Source organism: Ranitomeya imitator, chromosome 7, assembly GCF_032444005.1.
Source record: "Ranitomeya imitator isolate aRanImi1 chromosome 7, aRanImi1.pri, whole genome shotgun sequence".
NCBI classification, from domain to species: Eukaryota; Metazoa; Chordata; class Amphibia; order Anura; family Dendrobatidae; genus Ranitomeya; species Ranitomeya imitator.
Genome location: NC_091288.1, coordinates 198,562,047 through 198,582,311, shown reverse-complemented (window position 1 = coordinate 198,582,311; position 20,265 = coordinate 198,562,047). Strand labels below are relative to the sequence as shown.

General features: G+C 54.4%; 2 protein-coding genes across 2 annotated transcripts; both read right to left on the bottom strand.

Annotated features, from left to right (window-relative positions):
- Positions 1-2,893: 2,893 nt before the first annotated feature.
- On the bottom strand, positions 2,894-3,314 carry LOC138645965 (histone H2A type 1). The gene has a single exon (XM_069735443.1). It carries the CDS (start codon positions 3,284-3,286, stop codon positions 2,894-2,896), a length of 393 nt encoding a protein of 130 aa, XP_069591544.1. The 5' UTR covers positions 3,287-3,314.
- A 4,657-nt stretch (positions 3,315-7,971) lies between these two features.
- Positions 7,972-8,459, bottom strand: LOC138645964 (histone H3). Its single transcript, XM_069735442.1, has one exon. The coding sequence runs from the start codon at positions 8,429-8,431 to the stop codon at positions 8,021-8,023; it is 411 nt and encodes a 136-aa protein (XP_069591543.1). The 5' UTR covers positions 8,432-8,459; the 3' UTR covers positions 7,972-8,020.
- Between the last annotated feature and the right edge of the window lie 11,806 nt (positions 8,460-20,265).

Below are 20,265 nucleotides of genomic sequence, written 5' to 3'. Positions count from 1 at the left end.
TTGCTACTGATGCGGAAGTTTAAGGGACTTTTCTGCTGCAGATCTCATTGCGGAAATGCCTTTTGTGCTGTGATTTGTAGTGGATCCAACCTGTTTTTTTCCTACAGTGTCCTACTGGGACCCAGAAGCCCTCCTGGCCATCCGACAGCTACTCAGGCCCCAATTTCGAAGAAGCACGTCCTGGTTATAAGAAAGCAAATGCCTTTGGCACTATAGAGGGTGATGTAGTAGGGATTATTTTTCTATTTTGGTTTGCTTCCAGTACAGTTTTCACATTAAATCAGAACAATTAAAGAAAACAAACAAAAAAAAAACACGGCACATTCCTGTAATTTTGAATTAAAGCATAACATTTTATATAAACAATGCATAAAAATGTGTCTTTCTGGGTTGTGATTGGTACATGAGGTAATGGCATAAATTAACATTCAATCACCTGATGTTGATATGATGAAAAATCTCTCCTAATTTCACTTGCTGCTTTCAACCGTGTATTGGGATTAACTGTGGGGGCATCATACATTGTGGAGAGTATGATCCACTCTGATCTGGCATGGTCATGACAATAGTCGGGATACCTGCCGCTACAGGGAAGGAAATTGTATATAATAAAGAAGCTGGAAAAATAATTGCAGAAACTGTACAATGGGCGGGAAATTCAAACTTCCCAACAGTTCTGTGTTCAGCCAATGAGCAGAGGAAGGGAGGAGCTAATGATTCTGTAAGCCCCGCCCCGGATAGCGTCATCTCTCCAGTTCTCTCTCTGGTCCATTCTTCCTCCATATAAAGGAGCAGTCCCTGAGGCTTAGGAATCAGTTTTTGCTCATTGACTGAAGAAAATGTCTGGTCGCGGCAAAGGAGGAAAAGGTCTCGGGAAGGGCGGCGCCAAGCGGCACAGGAAGGTGCTCCGTGATAACATCCAGGGCATCACCAAGCCTGCCATCCGCCGTCTAGCTCGCAGAGGAGGCGTCAAGCGCATCTCCGGCCTCATCTATGAGGAGACTCGCGGTGTCCTGAAAGTCTTCCTGGAGAACGTGATCCGTGACGCCGTCACCTACACCGAGCACGCCAAGAGGAAGACCGTCACCGCCATGGACGTGGTGTACGCGCTCAAGCGCCAGGGCCGCACTCTCTACGGCTTCGGAGGTTAATTGTGTTCTCTTCTGTCCTCACAACCCAAAGGCTCTTTTCAGAGCCACCCACATCTTCTAAGTGAGGGCTGCACCTGACTGCTAGGATCTGATTTCTCTGCTTTGGTGATGTCGCTGTAATGTTAGAACACTCATCGGTGCCAACGTTACGCTCCGAATACTGAATAGTCCCAAGGATATCCTGACGTGGAAAGACTAAACGGCTTACCCGAAGCAGATCCCTCTACAGCTCTAATCAGGGGGGTGTTCAGGGCGGTTTCCAAATGTAGGTTAATATTCTGTCTAGACATTTAATATCCTGTTCTTATTGGGCGCTGATTAGTAGATTTATGGGGGATATATATCCGCACTGGGCCGCAGTGATAATTTCCTGATCAGATCCGTGTACAGGGAATGTGGCTGTAGGAGGCAGCTGGATAGATGGACGCCCTGTGTGTCATCACATAGGGTACGGCGACTCCTATGTGATGACCACGTCCTGGACACTAATGTTTCGGGTGGATGGCGCCTCTGAAGACTATTATAACCTCCTCAGAATAATGATGGGCTGTTTGAGGTCTGATAGCCACGGCTGCGCGTTTTGAGGTCCTGTCATGTATTTATATATATCCGGTGTGTGCAGTGTATGGGGGGACACAGGTGTTGGTTCTGTTCCCTACAGCTCCTGTCCTGTATATGTATATACAAAGCGTATACATTGTGTGCAGTGTATGGGGGACACAGCGCTGCCGGGGCCTGGGGTGAAGGTGCCGCATCTGTGGATACTCTGGTAAAGAAAAGATCAGCTGGAAAACGGCACGTAAGGAGTTAAACGGGAGAGGAAAGACGGGCAACAAAATTAATAAAGGGGATGGGAGAACTACAATACCCAGATAGATTAGCGAAATTAGGATTATTTAGTCTAGAAAAAAGACGACTGAGGGGCGATCTAATAACCATGTATAAGTATATAAGGGGACAATACAAATATCTCGCTGAGGATCTGTTTATACCAAGGAAGGTGACGGGCACAAGGGGGCATTCTTTGCGTCTGGAGGAGAGAAGGTTTTTCCACCAACATAGAAGAGGATTCTTTACTGTTAGGGCAGTGAGAATCTGGAATTGCTTGCCTGAGGAGGTGGTGATGGCGAACTCAGTCGAGGGGTTCAAGAGAGGCCTGGATGTCTTCCTGGAGCAGAACAATATTGTATCATACAATTAGGTTCTGTAGAGGGACGTAGATCTGGGGATTTGTTGTGATGGAGTGTGGGCTGAACTGGATGGACAGATGTCTTTTTTCGGCCTTACTAACTATGTTACTATGTACATCACTGAAGGCTGAGCGTTACCAAGGTTTCTCGCTCATTGTCTGATCACAGAATCCGTTGGGGAATTTGAATTCCCCGCTCATAATCTCCGGAGGATTGTTACAGGTCACTGATAGCGACAACCATCCCCCACCCCCTTACTGCGGGACCTGCTAACTACATGTAGACCTCACCGCGGAGTATCAGACACTAAGGAGGGGACATTTCCTGCGAGCTTGGCAGACGACACTCCACCTGAGGGTCTGAGACTTCATGTGGGATTGACCCATTCATCTCCTGTTATTCTGTGGATATGTGCACCAACAATGGCGGCAATGGTGTATGAGCTATCAGCCTCATGCGAGGACCCCCGAGATAGGCGGCGCCGGCTCTTGTGGTGACGGTGTGGGTGGCTCTTAGAAGAGCCTTTGGTTTTGTAGAGATTGGCGGCAGCGCTCACTTGCTCTTGCTCGCCTTGCTACTCTCGGTCTTCTTGGGCAGCAGCACGGCCTGGATGTTGGGCAGGACGCCCCCCTGGGCAATGGTCACCCCACCCAGCAGCCTGTTCAGCTCCTCGTCATTGCGCACCGCCAGCTGCAGGTGACGGGGGATGATGCGGGTCTTCTTGTTGTCCCGGGCAGCATTGCCGGCCAATTCCAGGATCTCAGCGGTCAGATACTCCAGCACAGCGGCCAGATAGACCGGAGCGCCGGCGCCGACTCTCTCAGCGTAGTTGCCCTTGCGGAGAAGCCTGTGCACACGGCCGACTGGGAACTGCAGTCCTGCCCGGGATGAGCGGGTCTTGGCCTTAGCACGGACCTTTCCTCCTTGTTTGCCGCGTCCAGACATGATGCCGATAACTAATGACGGAAAATCGTGTAGAGAAGAGTCTGTGCTGCGTCGCCTTATATAGTCCGTTGCTCCGCCCTCCTCTCCTGTCGTTGGACGGATCTGAAGATGAAAATGGAGAAGAGTATTGGAGATCCACCAATGAGCTACAGAGGGCAGAGCTTATTATTGCTCCTTGCTCAAATGAGTTTCTCACCCAATAGAAAACGTTCGCTTTGGACAGAATAGATAAGGGGTGAAAACAGATATCTGTCCTGGAGCAGAAGGAAATGCAGAAATATTCTGTTGACTTGTTGTTTGCACTTGTTGGACTTGTGTCTTCTATCAGCCATATATTGCACTGACAGTCTGGCGGGTGAGGGGTTAATTCCTGTCAGGAGGAGGCTCCTCACTCACCCGCGTATTATCCTGTGCAGATCCCCTGTGGTGTCCGCGCTGATCCTATCACAGCCTGACTGAGACAAGTCTCCTATGTTCTGCCCGGAGCCTGATGTGACGCTGCCGGGTCTCGGGTGGGGGAAGTCGCCGCTTCTATAAAGCGAGTGAGTAGTGGGGGTCAGCACACACGGACACTAAGGAGTTAATGGGGGCGGATGTTCCTGTATCTGGGATTGGTCGGCGCCTGTGGATGTCTCTCGCTCATTGGCTGATTACAGATCCGTTGCTGGTTTTGAATTTCCCGCTCAATCGCTTTTCTTTGTCCGTCGGATTATTACCGGCCCCTCTGCTGGAGCGGCGATCGCTGTGTATACCGGTGGGAGCAGCTCTACCCCGCTGATAATACCGGGTCCTGTCCTCCCAACTGTCTGCCCCCAAACACGGGGATCAGTCGCCATTATTATTCTGAGGAGGTTATAATAGTCTTCAGAGGCGACATCCATCCGACACATTAGTGTCCAGGACTTGGTCATCACACAGGAGCCTCCGTACCCGGTACACAGGGCGTCCATCTATCCAGCTGCCTCTTACAGCCACATTCCCTGTACACGGATCTGATCAGGAAATTATCACTGCGGCCCAGTGCGGATATATATCCCCCATGAATCCATGTTATCTTTGTAGGTCAATGAGAAGAAACCGCATCACCCGAAGTCCGCGGTGAAAGACGGGGGAGCAGACACGGCCCCAGTATGTCAGGACCCGGGAGCATACAACTAGCACGTCCCAGGCTGAGGCCGGTACTACAGGCAGCCGCACAGGGGATATTTTGCCCTGCAGAGACGCTGAGCCGGATACTAATCAATCAGCGCCCAATAAGAACAGGATCTTAAATGTCTAGACAGAATATTAACCTACATTTGGAAACCGCCCGGAACACCCCCTGATTAGAGCTGTAGAGAGATCTGCTTCCAATAAGCCTTTCCACGTCAGGATATCCTTCGGAAACTGAATGTGTGGGAATATGGTTAAAGAGACCCTACTCCCAGATCATACACACACGGAATCCGTCGGGTACAAAACAGGATTTGCAAATAGGTCTCACAACCAAAAGCAGCGACAGAACCATCCGCCCAAAAACGGCATCAGAGGACGTTACCGAACTGCGGATCAGGGTCAGAATTACCATTCCCCACAATTATTTGGCCGATGGTAGTTTTCGACTATTCAGTATTCGGAGCGTAAATTCGGCACCGATGAGTGTTCTACTAACATTACAGCGACATCACCACAGCAGAGAAATGAGATCCTAGCAGTCAGGTGCAGCCTCTCACTTAGAAGATGTGGGTGGCTCTGAAAAGAGCCTTTGGGTTGTGAGGACAGAAGAGAACACAATTAACCTCCGAAGCCGTAGAGAGTGCGGCCCTGGCGCTTGAGCGCGTACACCACGTCCATGGCGGTGACGGTCTTCCTCTTGGCGTGCTCGGTGTAGGTGACGGCGTCACGGATCACGTTCTCCAGGAAGACTTTCAGGACACCGCGAGTCTCCTCATAGATGAGGCCGGAGATGCGCTTGACGCCTCCTCTGCGAGCTAGACGGCGGATGGCAGGCTTGGTGATGCCCTGGATGTTATCACGGAGCACCTTCCTGTGCCGTTTGGCGCCGCCCTTCCCGAGACCTTTTCCTCCTTTGCCGCGACCAGACATTTTCTGCAGTTAATGAGCAAAAACTGATTCCTGAGCCTCAGGGACTGCACCTTTATATGGAGGGAGAATGGACCAGAGAGAGAACTGCAGAGATGACGCACTTCCGGGACGGGGCTTACAGAATCTACATTAGCTCCTCCCTTTCTCTGCTGATTGGCTAAATACTAAACTGTAGGGAAGTTTGATTTTCCCGCTCATTGCTCAGTTTCTGCAATTATCTTTCCAGCTTCTATTATGTGTAATTTCCTTCCCTTATGATTGAGGGTATCCTAAATATTGTCATTACTGTTCCAGATCATGGTGGATCATATCTTCCACAACAGATGATGCCCCCAGTTACCCTCCACACAGTATGATGCCTCCTACACAGTAAGATACCCACACAGCAGGATGTCCCCACAGTTACTGTGTGGGGGTATAATACCCCCAGTAACTCCCCAAACAGTATGATGCCCTAAGTCCCCCCCCCCACACACACACACACTTTGATGCACCCACAGTTATCCCCTATACAATGTAACATAGTTAGTAAGGCCGAAAAAATACATTTGTCCTTCCAGTTCAGCCTATATTCCATCATAATAAATCCCCAGATCTACGTCCTTCTACAGAACCTAATAATTGTATGATACAATATTGTTCTGCTCCAGGAAGACATCCAGGCCTCTCTTGAACCCCTCGACTGAGTTCGCCATCACCACCTCCTCAGGCAAGCAATTCCAGATTCTCACTGCCCTAACAGTAAAGAATCCTCTTCTATGTTGGTGGAAAAACCTTCTCTCTTCCAGACGCAAAGAATGCCCCCTTGTGCCCGTCACCTTCCTTGGTATAAACAGATCCTCAGCGAGATATTTGTATTGTCCCCTTATATACTTATACATGGTTATTAGATCGCCCCGTCTTTTTTCTAGACTAAATAATCCTAATTTCGCTAACCTATCTGGGTATTGTAGTTCTCCCATTCCCTTTATTAATTTTGTTGGCCTCCTTTGTACTCTCTCTAGTTCCATTATATCCTTCCTGTGGATGTGATACCCCCAGAGCGTCCCAACCTCAGCGTAATGCAATGATAGACATTTGTTCATTTTCTGATGAAGAACTTCCATAAATGGAAATTTGGAAGGACGAAAGAAGCAAGTGAAATTAGAAGAGATTTCCCATCATTTAATCACCAGATGATGGTACTTCATTTATGCCGTTACCTCATGTACCAATTACAACCCAGAAAGACATTTTTATGCATTTTTTTTATATAAAATATCATGCTTTAATGCAAAATTACAGGAACCTGCTCATAATTGTAAAGTACAAATTAGTTTGTTGGTGTTTTTTTTTAATTCATTGCTTTAATGTAAAAACTGTACAGGCAGCAAGAGGGTTAAACACCAGTGTAACTGAAAAATAATCCTTACTACATCGCCCTCTATAGTGCCAGAGGCATTTACCTTATACATTCGAGTATAATCTGAGATTTGCAGCCATTTTTTTTAGGCTGAAAGTGCCCCTCTCGTCTTATACTGGAGTCATTGTACCAGGGGGTCGGCGGCTGGCACATCATACTCACCTCATACTGGCGCGGTCTCTGCTTCTCAGATAGTCTCTGGCGCCTGCATCTCTTCCTGTAATGAGTGGTACCACGTGACCACTAAACAAAGTAATGAATACATACGTGGCTCCACTCCCACAGGCGTGGAGCGCATATTCATTACTTTAATGAGCGGTACCATGACGAACACAGGAACAAGTTGCCGGCACCAGAGACCATCGGAGAAGCAGGGACTTGCAGAGACGCTGCCAGGAGGGTGAGTATGACGGGGGAGGGTGAGCCATGCATATTCACCTGTTCCGACGCGTATCCGGGGGAGATTGCTAGTAGAAATTTTGCAATTAGCTCCTATCTCCTCCCTTTCGTCTGATTGGTTGAGCACAGAACGGTTGGAGATTTTGAATTTTCCACTTATTGTGCTCTTCTTTTCCCGCTTCTCTATTCTTCTCATCTCAGCGTCGCTTAGATCTGTTGGTTATTTTGATTTTTACTTCCATTGTAGTTTCGGTTGTTATTTTCCAGCTTGTTATAAAGTAGAATAAAAAATACATTTTAAGGACACTGATCTACAGATAACTCATCTGATCCCCGGCAGTCACTCATCATTACACGTGGTGCCCGACTGGTGGCCATTACCGGTCACTGCAGAGCAGGGAGCTGTATGTAACCAGACCCCCGGCGGCACCAGCCACAGATAAGATGAGAAAACTCAAATATATGATAATTACAACCTAAAGCCGCAAGACTGCAGAGGCGCCACTAGGACCCCATTTACGTCTGCGCTGTACAGAAACCGCGCCTCCACCACCAAAGACCCGGGCTGTGCACAGCGCACACTTTACCCTGTCCTTATAAAACGTCAGTCATGTAATTGATGTCGCACTTTTGGACTTGGTGAGAATAAAGGATGCGCGGAGCGGTAACTGGAATATCGCGGATCACCTACAATATCGGACACAGCAGCCGGCTATTACCTTTCCTGACCGCGCTCCGTATATGGAGAATACGCGCAGAAGAGAGACCGTTCAGGACTCGGCTCATTTGTGGGAGGATTTGGTGGCTCTGAAAAGAGCCTTTGTGTTGTGGTCGCAGCCGGGGCAGATCTAAGCTCTCTCCCCACGGATCCGGCGGGCCAGCTGGATGTCTTTGGGCATGATGGTGACCCTCTTGGCGTGGATGGCGCACAGGTTGGTGTCTTCGAACAACCCCACCAGATAAGCCTCGCTGGCCTCCTGCAGGGCCATGACGGCCGAACTCTGGAAACGCAGATCGGTCTTGAAGTCCTGGGCGATCTCCCTCACCAGGCGCTGGAAGGGAAGCTTACGGATCAGCAGCTCGGTGGATTTCTGATAGCGGCGGATCTCACGGAGAGCGACTGTTCCTGGCCGGTAACGATGCGGCTTCTTCACTCCACCAGTGGCGGGAGCGCTCTTCCTGGCGGCCTTTGTGGCCAGCTGCTTGCGGGGAGCTTTCCCTCCGGTGGATTTACGAGCGGTCTGCTTAGTTCTTGCCATGGCTCCGTATAGACGTGGCGGGCACAGATGTGATGAGAGGAGCGGCGGGAGCAGGGTATTTATGCTCCGGTGCGCGTCCTCATTGGTCTCCGGGAAACACGCCCCCTGCGCTCCACTGGTTCTTTCATGAAAAAAAGAGGCCAATAAGGGTTGATATGTTTGACCAGTCATTGTTATTATTCCCGCCCAGTATCCCCGCCCCCTGAAGTCCCCGCCTCTTTCGTGATGCGTCTGTCCTCAGATCACTCATTTGCCGCTGCTGGAGCAGCTGATGTATCTGCGTTGAAATGTCCCCGTGTATAGCGCTGTACAGTGCAGCTCCCACATTATCGTCAGATCACACAAACCCCCCATCCTGAGACTGCGCCCAGCATCAGTTATATTAAAAACATTACAAGTAGGAAAACCGATCATACAGCTCTGCGGGGAGGAGGTGGTGGCACTGATCATACAGCTCTGCGGGGGAGAAGGTGGTGGCACTGATCATACAGCTCTGCGGGGTGGAGGTGATTTCTCTGATCATACAGCTCTGCAGGGAGGAGTAGGTGGTGGCACTGATGATACAGCTCTGCGGGGAGGAGGTGGTGGCACTGATCATACAGCTCTGCGGGGAGGAGGAGGTGGCACTGATCATACAGCTCTGCGGGGAGGAGGTGGTGGCACTGATCATACAGCTCTGCGGGGAGGAGGTGGTGGCACTGATCATACAGCTCTGCGGGGAGGAGGTGGTGGCACTGATCATACAGCTCTGCGGGGAGAAGGTGTTGGCACTGATCATACAGCTCTCCGGGGAGGAGGTGATTTCTCTGATCATACAGCTCTGCAGGGAGGAGGAGGTTATGGCTCTGATCATACAGGTCTGAGGGGAGTAGGTGGTGGCTCTGATCATACAGCTCTGCGGGGAGAAGGTGGTGGCACTGATCATACAGCTCTGCGGGGAGGAGGTGATGGCTCTGATCCTACAGCTCTGCGGGGAGAATGTGGTGGCTCTGATCATACAGCTCTGCAGGGAGGAGGTGGTGGCACTGATCATACAGCTCTGCGGGGAGGAGGTGGTGGCACTGATCATACAGCTCTGCGGGGAGGAGGTGGTGGCACTGATCATACAGCTCTGCGGGTAGGAGGTGGTGGCACTGATCATACAGCTCTGCGGGGAGGAGGTGATTTCTCTGATCATACAGCTCTGCAGGGAGGAGGTGGTGGCTCTGATCATACAGCTCTGCGGGGAGGAGGTGGTGGCTCTGATCATACAGCTCTGCGGGGAGGAGGTGGTGGTACTGATCATACAGCTGTGCGGGGGGGAGGTGATTTCTCTGATCATACAGCTCTGCAGGGAGGAGGTGGTGTCTCTGATCATACAGCTCTGCGGGGAGGAGGTGGTGGCTCTGATCATACAGCTCTGCGGGGAGGAGGAGGTGGCACTGATCATACAGCTCTGCGGGGAGGAGGTGGTGGCACTGATCATACAGCTCTGCGGGGAGGAGGTGGTGGCACTGATCATACAGCTCTGCGGGGAGGAGGTGGTGGCACTGATCATACAGCTCTGCGGGGAGGAGGAGGTGGCTGTGATCATACAGCTCTGCGGGGAGGAGGAGGTGGCACTGATCATACAGCTCTGCGGGGAGTAGGTGGTGGCACTGATCATACAGCTCTGCGGGGAGGAGGTGGTGGCACTGATCATACAGCTCTGCGGGGAGGAGGTGGTGCTACTGATTATACAGCTCTGCGGGGAGAGGGTGGTGGCTCTGATCATACAGCTCTGCGGGGAGGAGGTGGTGGCTCTGATCATACAGCTCTGCGGGGTGGAGGTGATTTCTCTGATCATACAGCTCTGCAGGGAGGAGTAGGTAGTGGCACTGATGATACAGCTCTGCGGGGAGGAGGTGGTGGCACTGATCATACAGCTCTGCGGGGTGGAGGTGATTTCTCTGATCATACAGCTCTGCGGGGAGGAGGAGGTGGCACTGATCATACAGCTCTGCGGGGAGGAGGTGGTGGCACTGATCATACAGCTCTGCGAGGAGGAGGTGGTGGCTCTGATCATGCTGCTCTGCGGGGAGGAGGTGGTGGTACTGATCATACAGCTGTGCGGGGAGGAGGTGATTTCTCTGATCATACAGCTCTGCAGGGAGGAGGTGGTGGCTCTGATCATACAGCTCTGCGGGGAGGAGGTGGTGGCACTGATCATACAGCTCTGCGGGGAGGAGGTGGTGGCACTGATCATACAGCTCTGCGGGGAGGAGGTGGTGGCACTGATTATACAGCTCTGCGGGGAGAGGGTGGTGGCTCTGATCATACAGCTCTGCGGGGAGGAGGTGGTGGCTCTGATCATACAGCTCTGCGGGGTGGAGGTGATTTCTCTGATCATACAGCTCTGCGGGGTGGAGGTGGTGGCACTGATTATACAGCTCTGCGGGGAGGAAGTGGTGGCTCTGATCATACAGCTCTGCGGGGGAGAAGGTGGTGGCACTGATCATACAGCTCTGCGGGGTGGAGGTGATTTCTCTGATCATACAGCTCTGCAGGGAGGAGTAGGTGGTGGCACTGATGATACAGCTCTGCGGGGAGGAGGTGGTGGCACTGATCATACAGCTCTGCGGGGTGGAGGTGATTTCTCTGATCATACAGCTCTGCGGGGAGGAGGAGGTGGCACTGATCATACAGCCCTGCGGGGAGGAGGTGGTGGCACTGATCATACAGCTCTGCGGGGAGGAGGTGGTGGCACTGATCATACAGCTCTGCGGGGAGGAGGAGGTGGCACTGATCATACAGCTCTGCGGGGAGGAGGTGGTGGCACTGATCATACAGCTGTGCGGGGAGGAGGTGATTTCTCTGATCATACAGCTCTGCAGGGAGGAGGTGGTGGCACTGATCATACAGCTCTGCGGGGAGGAGGTGGTGGCACTGATCATACAGCTCTGCGGGGAGGAGGTGGTGGCACTGATCATACAGCTCTGCGGGGAGGAGGTGATTTCTCTGATCATACAGCTCTGCAGGGAGGAGTAGGTGGTGGCACTGATGATACAGCTCTGCGGGGAGGAGGTGGTGGCACTGATCATACAGCTCTGCGGGGTGGAGGTGATTTCTCTGATCATACAGCTCTGCGGGGAGGAGGAGGTGGCACTGATCATACAGCCCTGCGGGGAGGAGGTGGTGGCACTGATCATACAGCTCTGCGGGGAGGAGGTGATTTCTCTGATCATACAGCTCTGCAGGGAGGAGTAGGTGGTGGCACTGATGATACAGCTCTGCGGGGAGGAGGTGGTGGCACTGATCATACAGCTCTGCGGGGTGGAGGTGATTTCTCTGATCATACAGCTCTGCGGGGAGGAGGATGTGGCACTGATCATACAGCCCTGCGGGGAGGAGGTGGTGGCACTGATCATACAGCTCTGCGGGGAGGAGGTGGTGGCACTGATCATACAGCTCTGCGGGGAGGAGGAGGTGGCACTGATCATACAGCTCTGCGGGGAGGAGGTGGTGGCACTGATCATACAGCTGTGCGGGGAGGAGGTGATTTCTCTGATCATACAGCTCTGCAGGGAGGAGGTGGTGGCACTGATCATACAGCTCTGCGGGGAGGAGGTGGTGGCACTGATCATACAGCTCTGCGGGGAGGAGGTGGTGGCACTGATCATACAGCTCTGCGGGGAGGAGGTGGTGGCACTGATCATACAGCTCTGCGGGGAGGAGGTGATTTCTCTGATCATACAGCTCTGCAGGGAGGGGGTGGTGGCTCTGATCATACATCTCTGCGGGGAGGAGGTGGTGGCACTGATCATACAGCTCTGCGGGGAGGAGGTGGTGGCACTGATCATACAGCTCTGCGGGGAGGAGGAGGTGGCTCTGATCATACAGCTCTGCGGGGAGGAGGAGGTGACACTGATCATACAGCTCTGCGGGGAGGAGGTGGTGGCACTGATCATACAGCTCTGCGGGGAGGAGGTGGTGGCACTGATCATACAGCTCTGCGGGGAGGAGGAGGTGGCACTGATCATACAGCTCTGCGGGGAGGAGGTGGTGGCACTGATCATACAGCTCTGCGGGGAGGAGGTGGTGGCACTGATCATACAGCTCTGCGGGGAGGAGGAGGTGGCACTGATCATACAGCTCTGCGGGGAGGAGGTGGTGGCACTGATCATACAGCTCTGCGGGGAGGAGGTGGTGGCACTGATCATACAGCTCTGCGGGGAGGAGGTGGTGGCACTGATCATACAGCTCTGCGGGGAGGAGGTGGTGGCACTGATCGTACAGCTCTGCGGGGAGGAGGTGGTGGCACTGATCATACAGCTCTGCAGGGAGGAGGTGGTGGCACTGATCATACAGCTCTGCGGGGAGAAGGTGTTGGCACTGATCATACAGCTCTCCGGGGAGGAGGTGATTTCTCTGATCATACAGCTCTGCAGGGAGGAGGAGGTTATGGCTCTGATCATACAGGTCTGAGGGGAGTAGGTGGTGGCTCTGATCATACAGCTCTGCGGGGAGAGGGTGGTGGCACTGATCATACAGCTCTGCGGGGAGGAGGTGATGGCTCTGATCATACAGCTCTGCGGGGAGAATGTGGTGGCTCTGATCATACGGCTCTCCGGGGAGGAGGTGATTTCTCTGATCATACAGCTCTGCAGGGAGGAGGTGGTGGCTCTGATCATACAGCTCTGCGGAGAGGAGGTGGTGGCTCTGATCATGCAGCTCTGCGGGGAGGAGGTGGTGGCACTGATCATACAGCTCTGCGGGGAGGAGGTTGTGGTACTGATCATACAGCTCTGCGGGGAGGAGGTGGTGGCTCTGATCATACAGCTCTGCGGGGAGGAGGTGGTGGTACTGATCATACAGCTGTGCGGGGAGGAGGTGATTTCTCTGATCATACAGCTCTGCAGGGAGGAGGTGGTGTCTCTGATCATACAGCTCTGCGGGGAGGAGGTGGTGGCTCTGATCATACAGCTCTGCGGGGAGGAGGTGGTGGCACTGATCATACAGCTCTGCGGGGAGGAGGTGGTGGCACTGATCATACAGCTCTGCGGGTAGGAGGTGGTGGCACTGATCATACAGCTCTGCGGGGAGGAGGTGATTTCTCTGATCATACAGCTCTGCAGGGAGGAGGTGGTGGCTCTGATCATACAGCTCTGCGGGGAGGAGGTGGTGGCTCTGATCATACAGCTCTGCGGGGAGGAGGTGGTGGTACTGATCATACAGCTGTGCGGGGAGGAGGTGATTTCTCTGATCATACAGCTCTGCAGGGAGGAGGTGGTGTCTCTGATCATACAGCTCTGCGGGGAGGAGGTGGTGGCTCTGATCATACAGCTCTGCGGGGAGGAGGAGGTGGCACTGATCATACAGCTCTGCGGGGAGGAGGTGGTGGCACTGATCATACAGCTCTGCGGGGAGGAGGTGGTGGCACTGATCATACAGCTCTGCGGGGAGGAGGTGGTGGCACTGATCATACAGCTCTGCGGGGAGGAGGAGGTGGCTGTGATCATACAGCTCTGCGGGGAGGAGGAGGTGGCACTGATCATACAGCTCTGCGGGGAGGAGGTGGTGGCACTGATCATACAGCTCTGCGGGGAGGAGGTGGTGGCACTGATCATACAGCTCTGCGGGGAGGAGGTGGTGCTACTGATTATACAGCTCTGCGGGGAGAGGGTGGTGGCTCTGATCATACAGCTCTGCGGGGAGGAGGTGGTGGCTCTGATCATACAGCTCTGCGGGGTGGAGGTGATTTCTCATATCATAAAGCTCTGCAGGGAGGAGTAGGTAGTGGCACTGATGATACAGCTCTGCGGGGAGGAGGTGGTGGCACTGATCATACAGCTCTGCGGGGTGGAGGTGATTTCTCTGATCATACAGCTCTGCGGGGAGGAGGAGGTGGCACTGATCATACAGCTCTGCGGGGAGGAGGTGGTGGCACTGATCATACAGCTCTGCGAGGAGGAGGTGGTGGCTCTGATCATGCTGCTCTGCGGGGAGGAGGTGGTGGTACTGATCATACAGCTGTGCGGGGAGGAGGTGATTTCTCTGATCATACAGCTCTGCAGGGAGGAGGTGGTGGCTCTGATCATACAGCTCTGCGGGGAGGAGGTGGTGGCACTGATTATACAGCTCTGCGGGGAGAGGGTGGTGGCTCTGATCATACAGCTCTGCGGGGAGGAGGTGGTGGCTCTGATCATACAGCTCTGCGGGGTGGAGGTGATTTCTCTGATCATACAGCTCTGCGGGGTGGAGGTGGTGGCACTGATTATACAGCTCTGCGGGGAGGAAGTGGTGGCTCTGATCATACAGCTCTGCGGGGGAGAAGGTGGTGGCACTGATCATACAGCTCTGCGGGGTGGAGGTGATTTCTCTGATCATACAGCTCTGCAGGGAGGAGTAGGTGGTGGCACTGATGATACAGCTCTGCGGGGAGGAGGTGATGGCACTGATCATACAGCTCTGCGGGAGAGGGTGGTGGCACTGATCATACAGCTCTGCGGGGAGGAGGTGGTGGCACTGATCATACAGCTCTGCGGGGAGGAAATGGTGGCACTGATCATACAGCTCTGCGGGGAGGAGGTGGTGGCACTGATCATACAGCTCTGCGGGCAGGATGTGGTGGCACTGATCATACAGCTCTGCGGGGAGGAGGTGGTGGCACTGATCATACAGCTCTGCGGGGAGGAGGAGGTGGCACTGATCATACAGCTCTGCGGTGAGGAGGTGGTGGCACTGATCATACAGCTCTGCGGGGAGAAAGTGGTGGCACTGGTCATTCAGCTCTGCGGGGAGGAGGTGGTTGCCCTGATCATACAGCTCTGCGGGGAGAAAGTGGTGGCACTGGTCATTCAGCTCTGCGGGGAGGAGGTGGTGGCCCTGATCATACAGCTCTGCGGGGAGGAGGAGGTGGCACTGATCATACAGCTCTGCGGGGAGAAAGTGGTGGCACTGGTCATTCAGCTCTGCGGGGAGGAGGTGGTGGCCCTGATCATACAGCTCTGCGGGGAGGAGGTGGTGGCCCTGATCATACAGCTCTGCGGGGAGGAGGTGGTGGCTCTGATCATACAGTTCTACGGGGAGGAGGTGGTGGCTCTGATCATACTGCTCTGCGGGGAGGATTAGGTGATGGCTGTGATCATACAGCTCTGAGGGGAGGAGGTGGTGGCTCTGATCATACTGCTCTGCGGGGAGGATTAGGTGATGGCTGTGATCATACAGCTCTGAGGGGAGGAGGTGGTGGATCTGATCATACAGCTCTGCGGGGAGGAGGAGATGGTTCTGATCATACAGATCTGCGGGGGTGGGGAAGGTGGTGGCACTGATCATACAGCTCTGCGGGGTGGAGGTGGTGGCACTGATCATACAGCTCTCCGGGGAGGAGGTGATTTCTCTGATCATACAGCTCTGCAGGGGGGAGGAGGTGGTGGCACTGATGATACAGCTCTGCGGGGAGGAGGTAGTGGCTTTGATCATACAGCTCTGCGGGGAGGAGGTGGTGGCACTGGTCATACAGCTCTGCGGGGAGAGGGTGGTGGTACTGATCATACAGTTCTGCGTGGAGGAGGAGGTGGCACTGATCATACAGCTCTGCGGGGAGAAAGTGGTGGCACTGATCATACAGCTCTGCGGGGAGAGGTGGTGGCACTGATCATACAGCTCTGCGGGAGAGGGTGGTGGCACTGATCATACAGCTCTGCGGGGAGTGGTGGTGGCACTGATTATACAGCTCTGCGGGGACAGGGTGGTGGCTCTGATCATACAGCTCTGCGGGGAGGAGGTGGTGGCTCTGATCATACAGCTCTGCGGGGTGGAGGTGATTTCTCAGATCATACAGCTCTGCGGGGTGGAGGTAGTGGCACTGATTATACAGCTCTGCGGGGAGGAGGAGGTGGCACTGATAATACAGCTCTGCGGGGAGAAAGTGGTGGCACTGGTCATTCAGCTCTGCGGGGAGGAGGAGGTGGCACTGATCATACAGCTCTGCGGGGAGGAGGTGGTGGCACTGATCATACAGCTCTGCGGGGAGGAGGTGGTGGCACTGATCATACAGCTCTGCGGGGAGGAGGAGGTGGCACTGATCATACAGCTCTGCGGGGAGAAAGTGGTAGCACTGGTCATTCAGCTCTGCGGGGAGGAGGTGGTGGCCCTGATCATACAGCTCTGCGGGGAGGAGGTGGTGGCCCTGATCATACAGCTCTGCGGGGAGGAGGTGGTGGCCCTGATCATACAGTTCTATGGGGAGGAGGTGGTGGCCCTGATCATACAGCTCTGCGGGGAGAATTAGGTGATGGCTGTGATCATACATCTCTGAGGGGAGGAGGTGGTGGATCTGATCATACAGCTCTGCGGGGAGGAGGAGATGGTTCTGATCATACAGATCTGCGGGGGTGGGGAAGGTGGTGGCACTGATCATACAGCTCTGCGGTGTGGAGGTGGTGGCACTGATCATACAGCTCTGCGGGGAGAAAGTGGTGGCACTGATCATACAGCTCTGCAGGGAGAGGGTGGTGGCACTGATCATACAGCTCTGCGGGGAGAGGTGGTGGCACTGATCATACAGCTCTGCGGGAGAGGGTGGTGGCACTGATCATACAGCTCTGCGGGGAGTGGTGGTGGCACTGATTATACAGCTCTGCGGGGTGGAGGTGATTTCTCTGATCATACAGCTCTGCGGGGTGGAGGTGGTGGCACTGATTATACAGCTTTGCGGGGAGGAAGTGGTGGCTCTGATCATACAGCTCTGCGGGGGAGAAGGTGGTGGAACTGATCATACAGCTCTGCGGGGTGGAGGTGATTTCTCTGATCATACAGCTCTGCAGGGAGGAGTAGGTGGTGGCACTGATGATACAGCTCTGCGAGGAGGAGGTGGTGGCACTGATCATACAGCTCTGCGGGAGAGGGTGGTGGCACTGATCATACAGCTCTGCGGGGAGTGGTGGTGGCACTGATCATACAGCTCTGCGGGGAGAAGGTGTTGGCACTGATCATACAGCTCTGCGGGGAGAAGGTGGTGGCTCTGATCATACGGCTCTGCGCGGAGGAGGTGATTTCTCTGATCATACAGCTCTGCAGGGAGGAGGTGGTGGCTCTGATCATACAGCTCTGCGGGGAGGAGGTGGTGGCTCTGATCATACAGCTCTGCGGGGAGGAGGAGGTGGCACTGATCATACAGCTCTGCGGGGAGGAGGTGTTGGCACTGATCATACAGCTCTCCTGGGAGGAGGTGATTTATCTGATCATACAGCTCTGCGAGGAGGAGGTGGTGGCTCTGATCATACAGCTCTGCGGGGAGAGGGTGGTGGCACTGATCATACAGCTCTGCGGGGAGGAAGTGATTTCTCTGATCATACAGCTCTGCGGGGAGAGGGTGGTGGCACTGATCATACAGCTCTGCGGGGAGGAGGTGATGGCTCTGATCCTACAGCTCTGCGGGGAGAATGTGGTGGCTCTGATCATACAGCTCTGCGGGGAGAAGGTGATTTCTCTGATCATACAGCTCTGCAGGGAGGAGGTGGTGGCTCTGATCATACAGCTCTGCGGGGAGGAGGTGGTGGCTCTGATCATGCAGCTCTGCGGGAAGGAGGTGGTGGCACTGATCATACAGCTGTGCGGGGAGGAGGTGGTGGCACTGATCATACAGCTCTGCGGGGAGGAGGTGGTGGCTCTGATCATACAGCTCTGCGGGGAGGAGGTGGTGGCACTGATCATACAGCTGTGCGGGGAGGAGGTGATTTCTCTGATCATACAGCTCTGCAGGGAGGAGGTGGTGGCTCTGATCATACAGCTCTGCGGGGAGGAGGTGGTGGCTCTGATCATACAGCTCTGCGGGGAGGAGGAGGTGGCACTGATCATACAGCTCTGCGGGGAGTAGGTGGTGGCTCTGATCATACAGCTCTGCGGGGAGAGGGTGGTGGCACTGGTCATACAGCTCTGCGGGGAGGAGGTGATGGCTCTGATCCTACAGCTCTGCGGGGAGAATGTGGTGGCTCTGATCATACAGCTCTGCGGGGAGATGGTGGTGGCACTGATCATACGGCTCTCCGGGGAGGAGGTGATTTCTCTGATCATACAGCTCTGCAGGGAGGAGGTGGTGGCTCTGATCATACAGCTCTGCGGGGAGGAGGTGGTGGCTCTGATCATGCAGCTCTGCGGGGAGGAGGTGGTGGCACTGATCATACAGCTGTGCGGGGAGGAGGTGGTGGCACTGATCATACAGCTCTGCGGGGAGGAGGTGGTGGCTCTGATCATACAGCTCTGCGGGGAGGAGGTGGTGGCACTGATCATACAGCTGTGCGGGGAGGAGGTGATTTCTTTGATCATACAGCTCTGCAGGGAGGAGGTGGTGGCTCTGATCATACAGCTCTGCGGGGAGGAGGTGGTGGCTCTGATCATACAGCTCTGCGGGGAGGAGGAGGTGGCACTGATCATACAGCTCTGCGGGGAGGAGGAGGTGGCACTGATCATACAGCTCTGCGGGGAGGAGGAGGTGGCACTGATCATACAGCTCTGCGGGGAGGAGGTGGTGGCACTGATATTACAGCTCTGCGGGGAGGAAGTGGTGGCACTGATCATACAGCTCTGCGGGGAGGAGGTGGTGGCACTGATTATACAGCTCTGCGGGGAGAGGGTGGTGGCTCTGATCATACAGCTCTGCGGGGAGGAGGTGGTGGCTCTGATCATACAGCTCTGCGAGGTGGAGGTGATTTCTCTGATCATACAGCTCTGCGGGGTGGAGGTGGTGGCACTGATTATACAGCTCTGCGGGGAGGAGGTGGTGGCACTGATCATACAGCTCTGCGGGGAGGAGGTGATTTCTCTGATCATACAGCTCTGCAGGGAGGAGGTGGTGGCTCTGATCATACATCTCTGCGGGGAGGAGGTGGTGGCACTGATCATACAGCTCTGCGGGGAGGAGGTGGTGGCACTGATCATACAGCTCTGCGGGGAGGAGGAGGTGGCTCTGATCATACAGCTCTGCGGGGAGGAGGAGGTGGCACTGATCATACAGCTCTGCGGGGAGGAGGTGGTGGCACTGATCATACAGCTCTGCGGGGAGGAGGTGGTGGCACTGATCATACAGCTCTGCGGGGAGGAGGTGGTGGCACTGATTATACAGCTCTGCGGGGAGAGGGTGGTGGCTCTGATCATACAGCTCTGCGGGTAGGAGGTGGTGGCTCTGATCATACAGCTCTGCGGGGTGGAGGTGATTTCTCTGATCATACAGCTCTGCGGGGTGGAGGTGGTGGCACTGATTATACAGCTCTGCGGGGAGGAAGTGGTGGCTCTGATCATACAGCTCTGCGGGGGAGAAGGTGGTGGCACTGATCATACAGCTCTGCGGGGTGGAGGTGATTTCTCTGATCATACAGCTCTGCAGGGAGGAGTAGGTGGTGGCACTGATGATACAGCTCTGCGGGGAGGAGGTGGTGGCACTGATCATACAGCTCTGCGGGGTAGAGGTGATTTCTCTGATCATACAGCTCTGCAGGGAGGAGTAGGTGGTGGCACTGATGATACAGCTCTGCGGGGAGGAGGTGGTGGCTCTGATCATACAGCTCTGCGGGGAGGAGGTGGTGGCTCTGATCATACAGAACAATATTGTATCATACAATTATTAGGTTCTGTAGAAGGACGTAGATCTGGGTATTTATTATGATGGAATATAGGCTGAACTGGATGGACAAATGTCTTTTTTCGGCCTTACTAACTATGTTACTATGCAGCTCTGCGGGGAGGAGGTGGTGGCACTGATCATACAGCTGTGCGGGGAGGAGGTGGTGGCACTGATCATACAGCTGTGCGGGGAGGAGGTGGTGGCTCTGATCATACAGCTCTGCGGGGAGGAGGAGATGGTTCTGATCATACAG

Bases quoted from the DNA above. Each gene is read 5' to 3' on its own strand.
- LOC138645964 (XM_069735442.1), bottom strand. From the start codon at position 8,431: ATGGCAAGAACTAAGCAGACCGCTCGTAAATCCACCGGAGGGAAAGCT.
- LOC138645965 (XM_069735443.1), bottom strand. From the start codon at position 3,286: ATGTCTGGACGCGGCAAACAAGGAGGAAAGGTCCGTGCTAAGGCCAAG.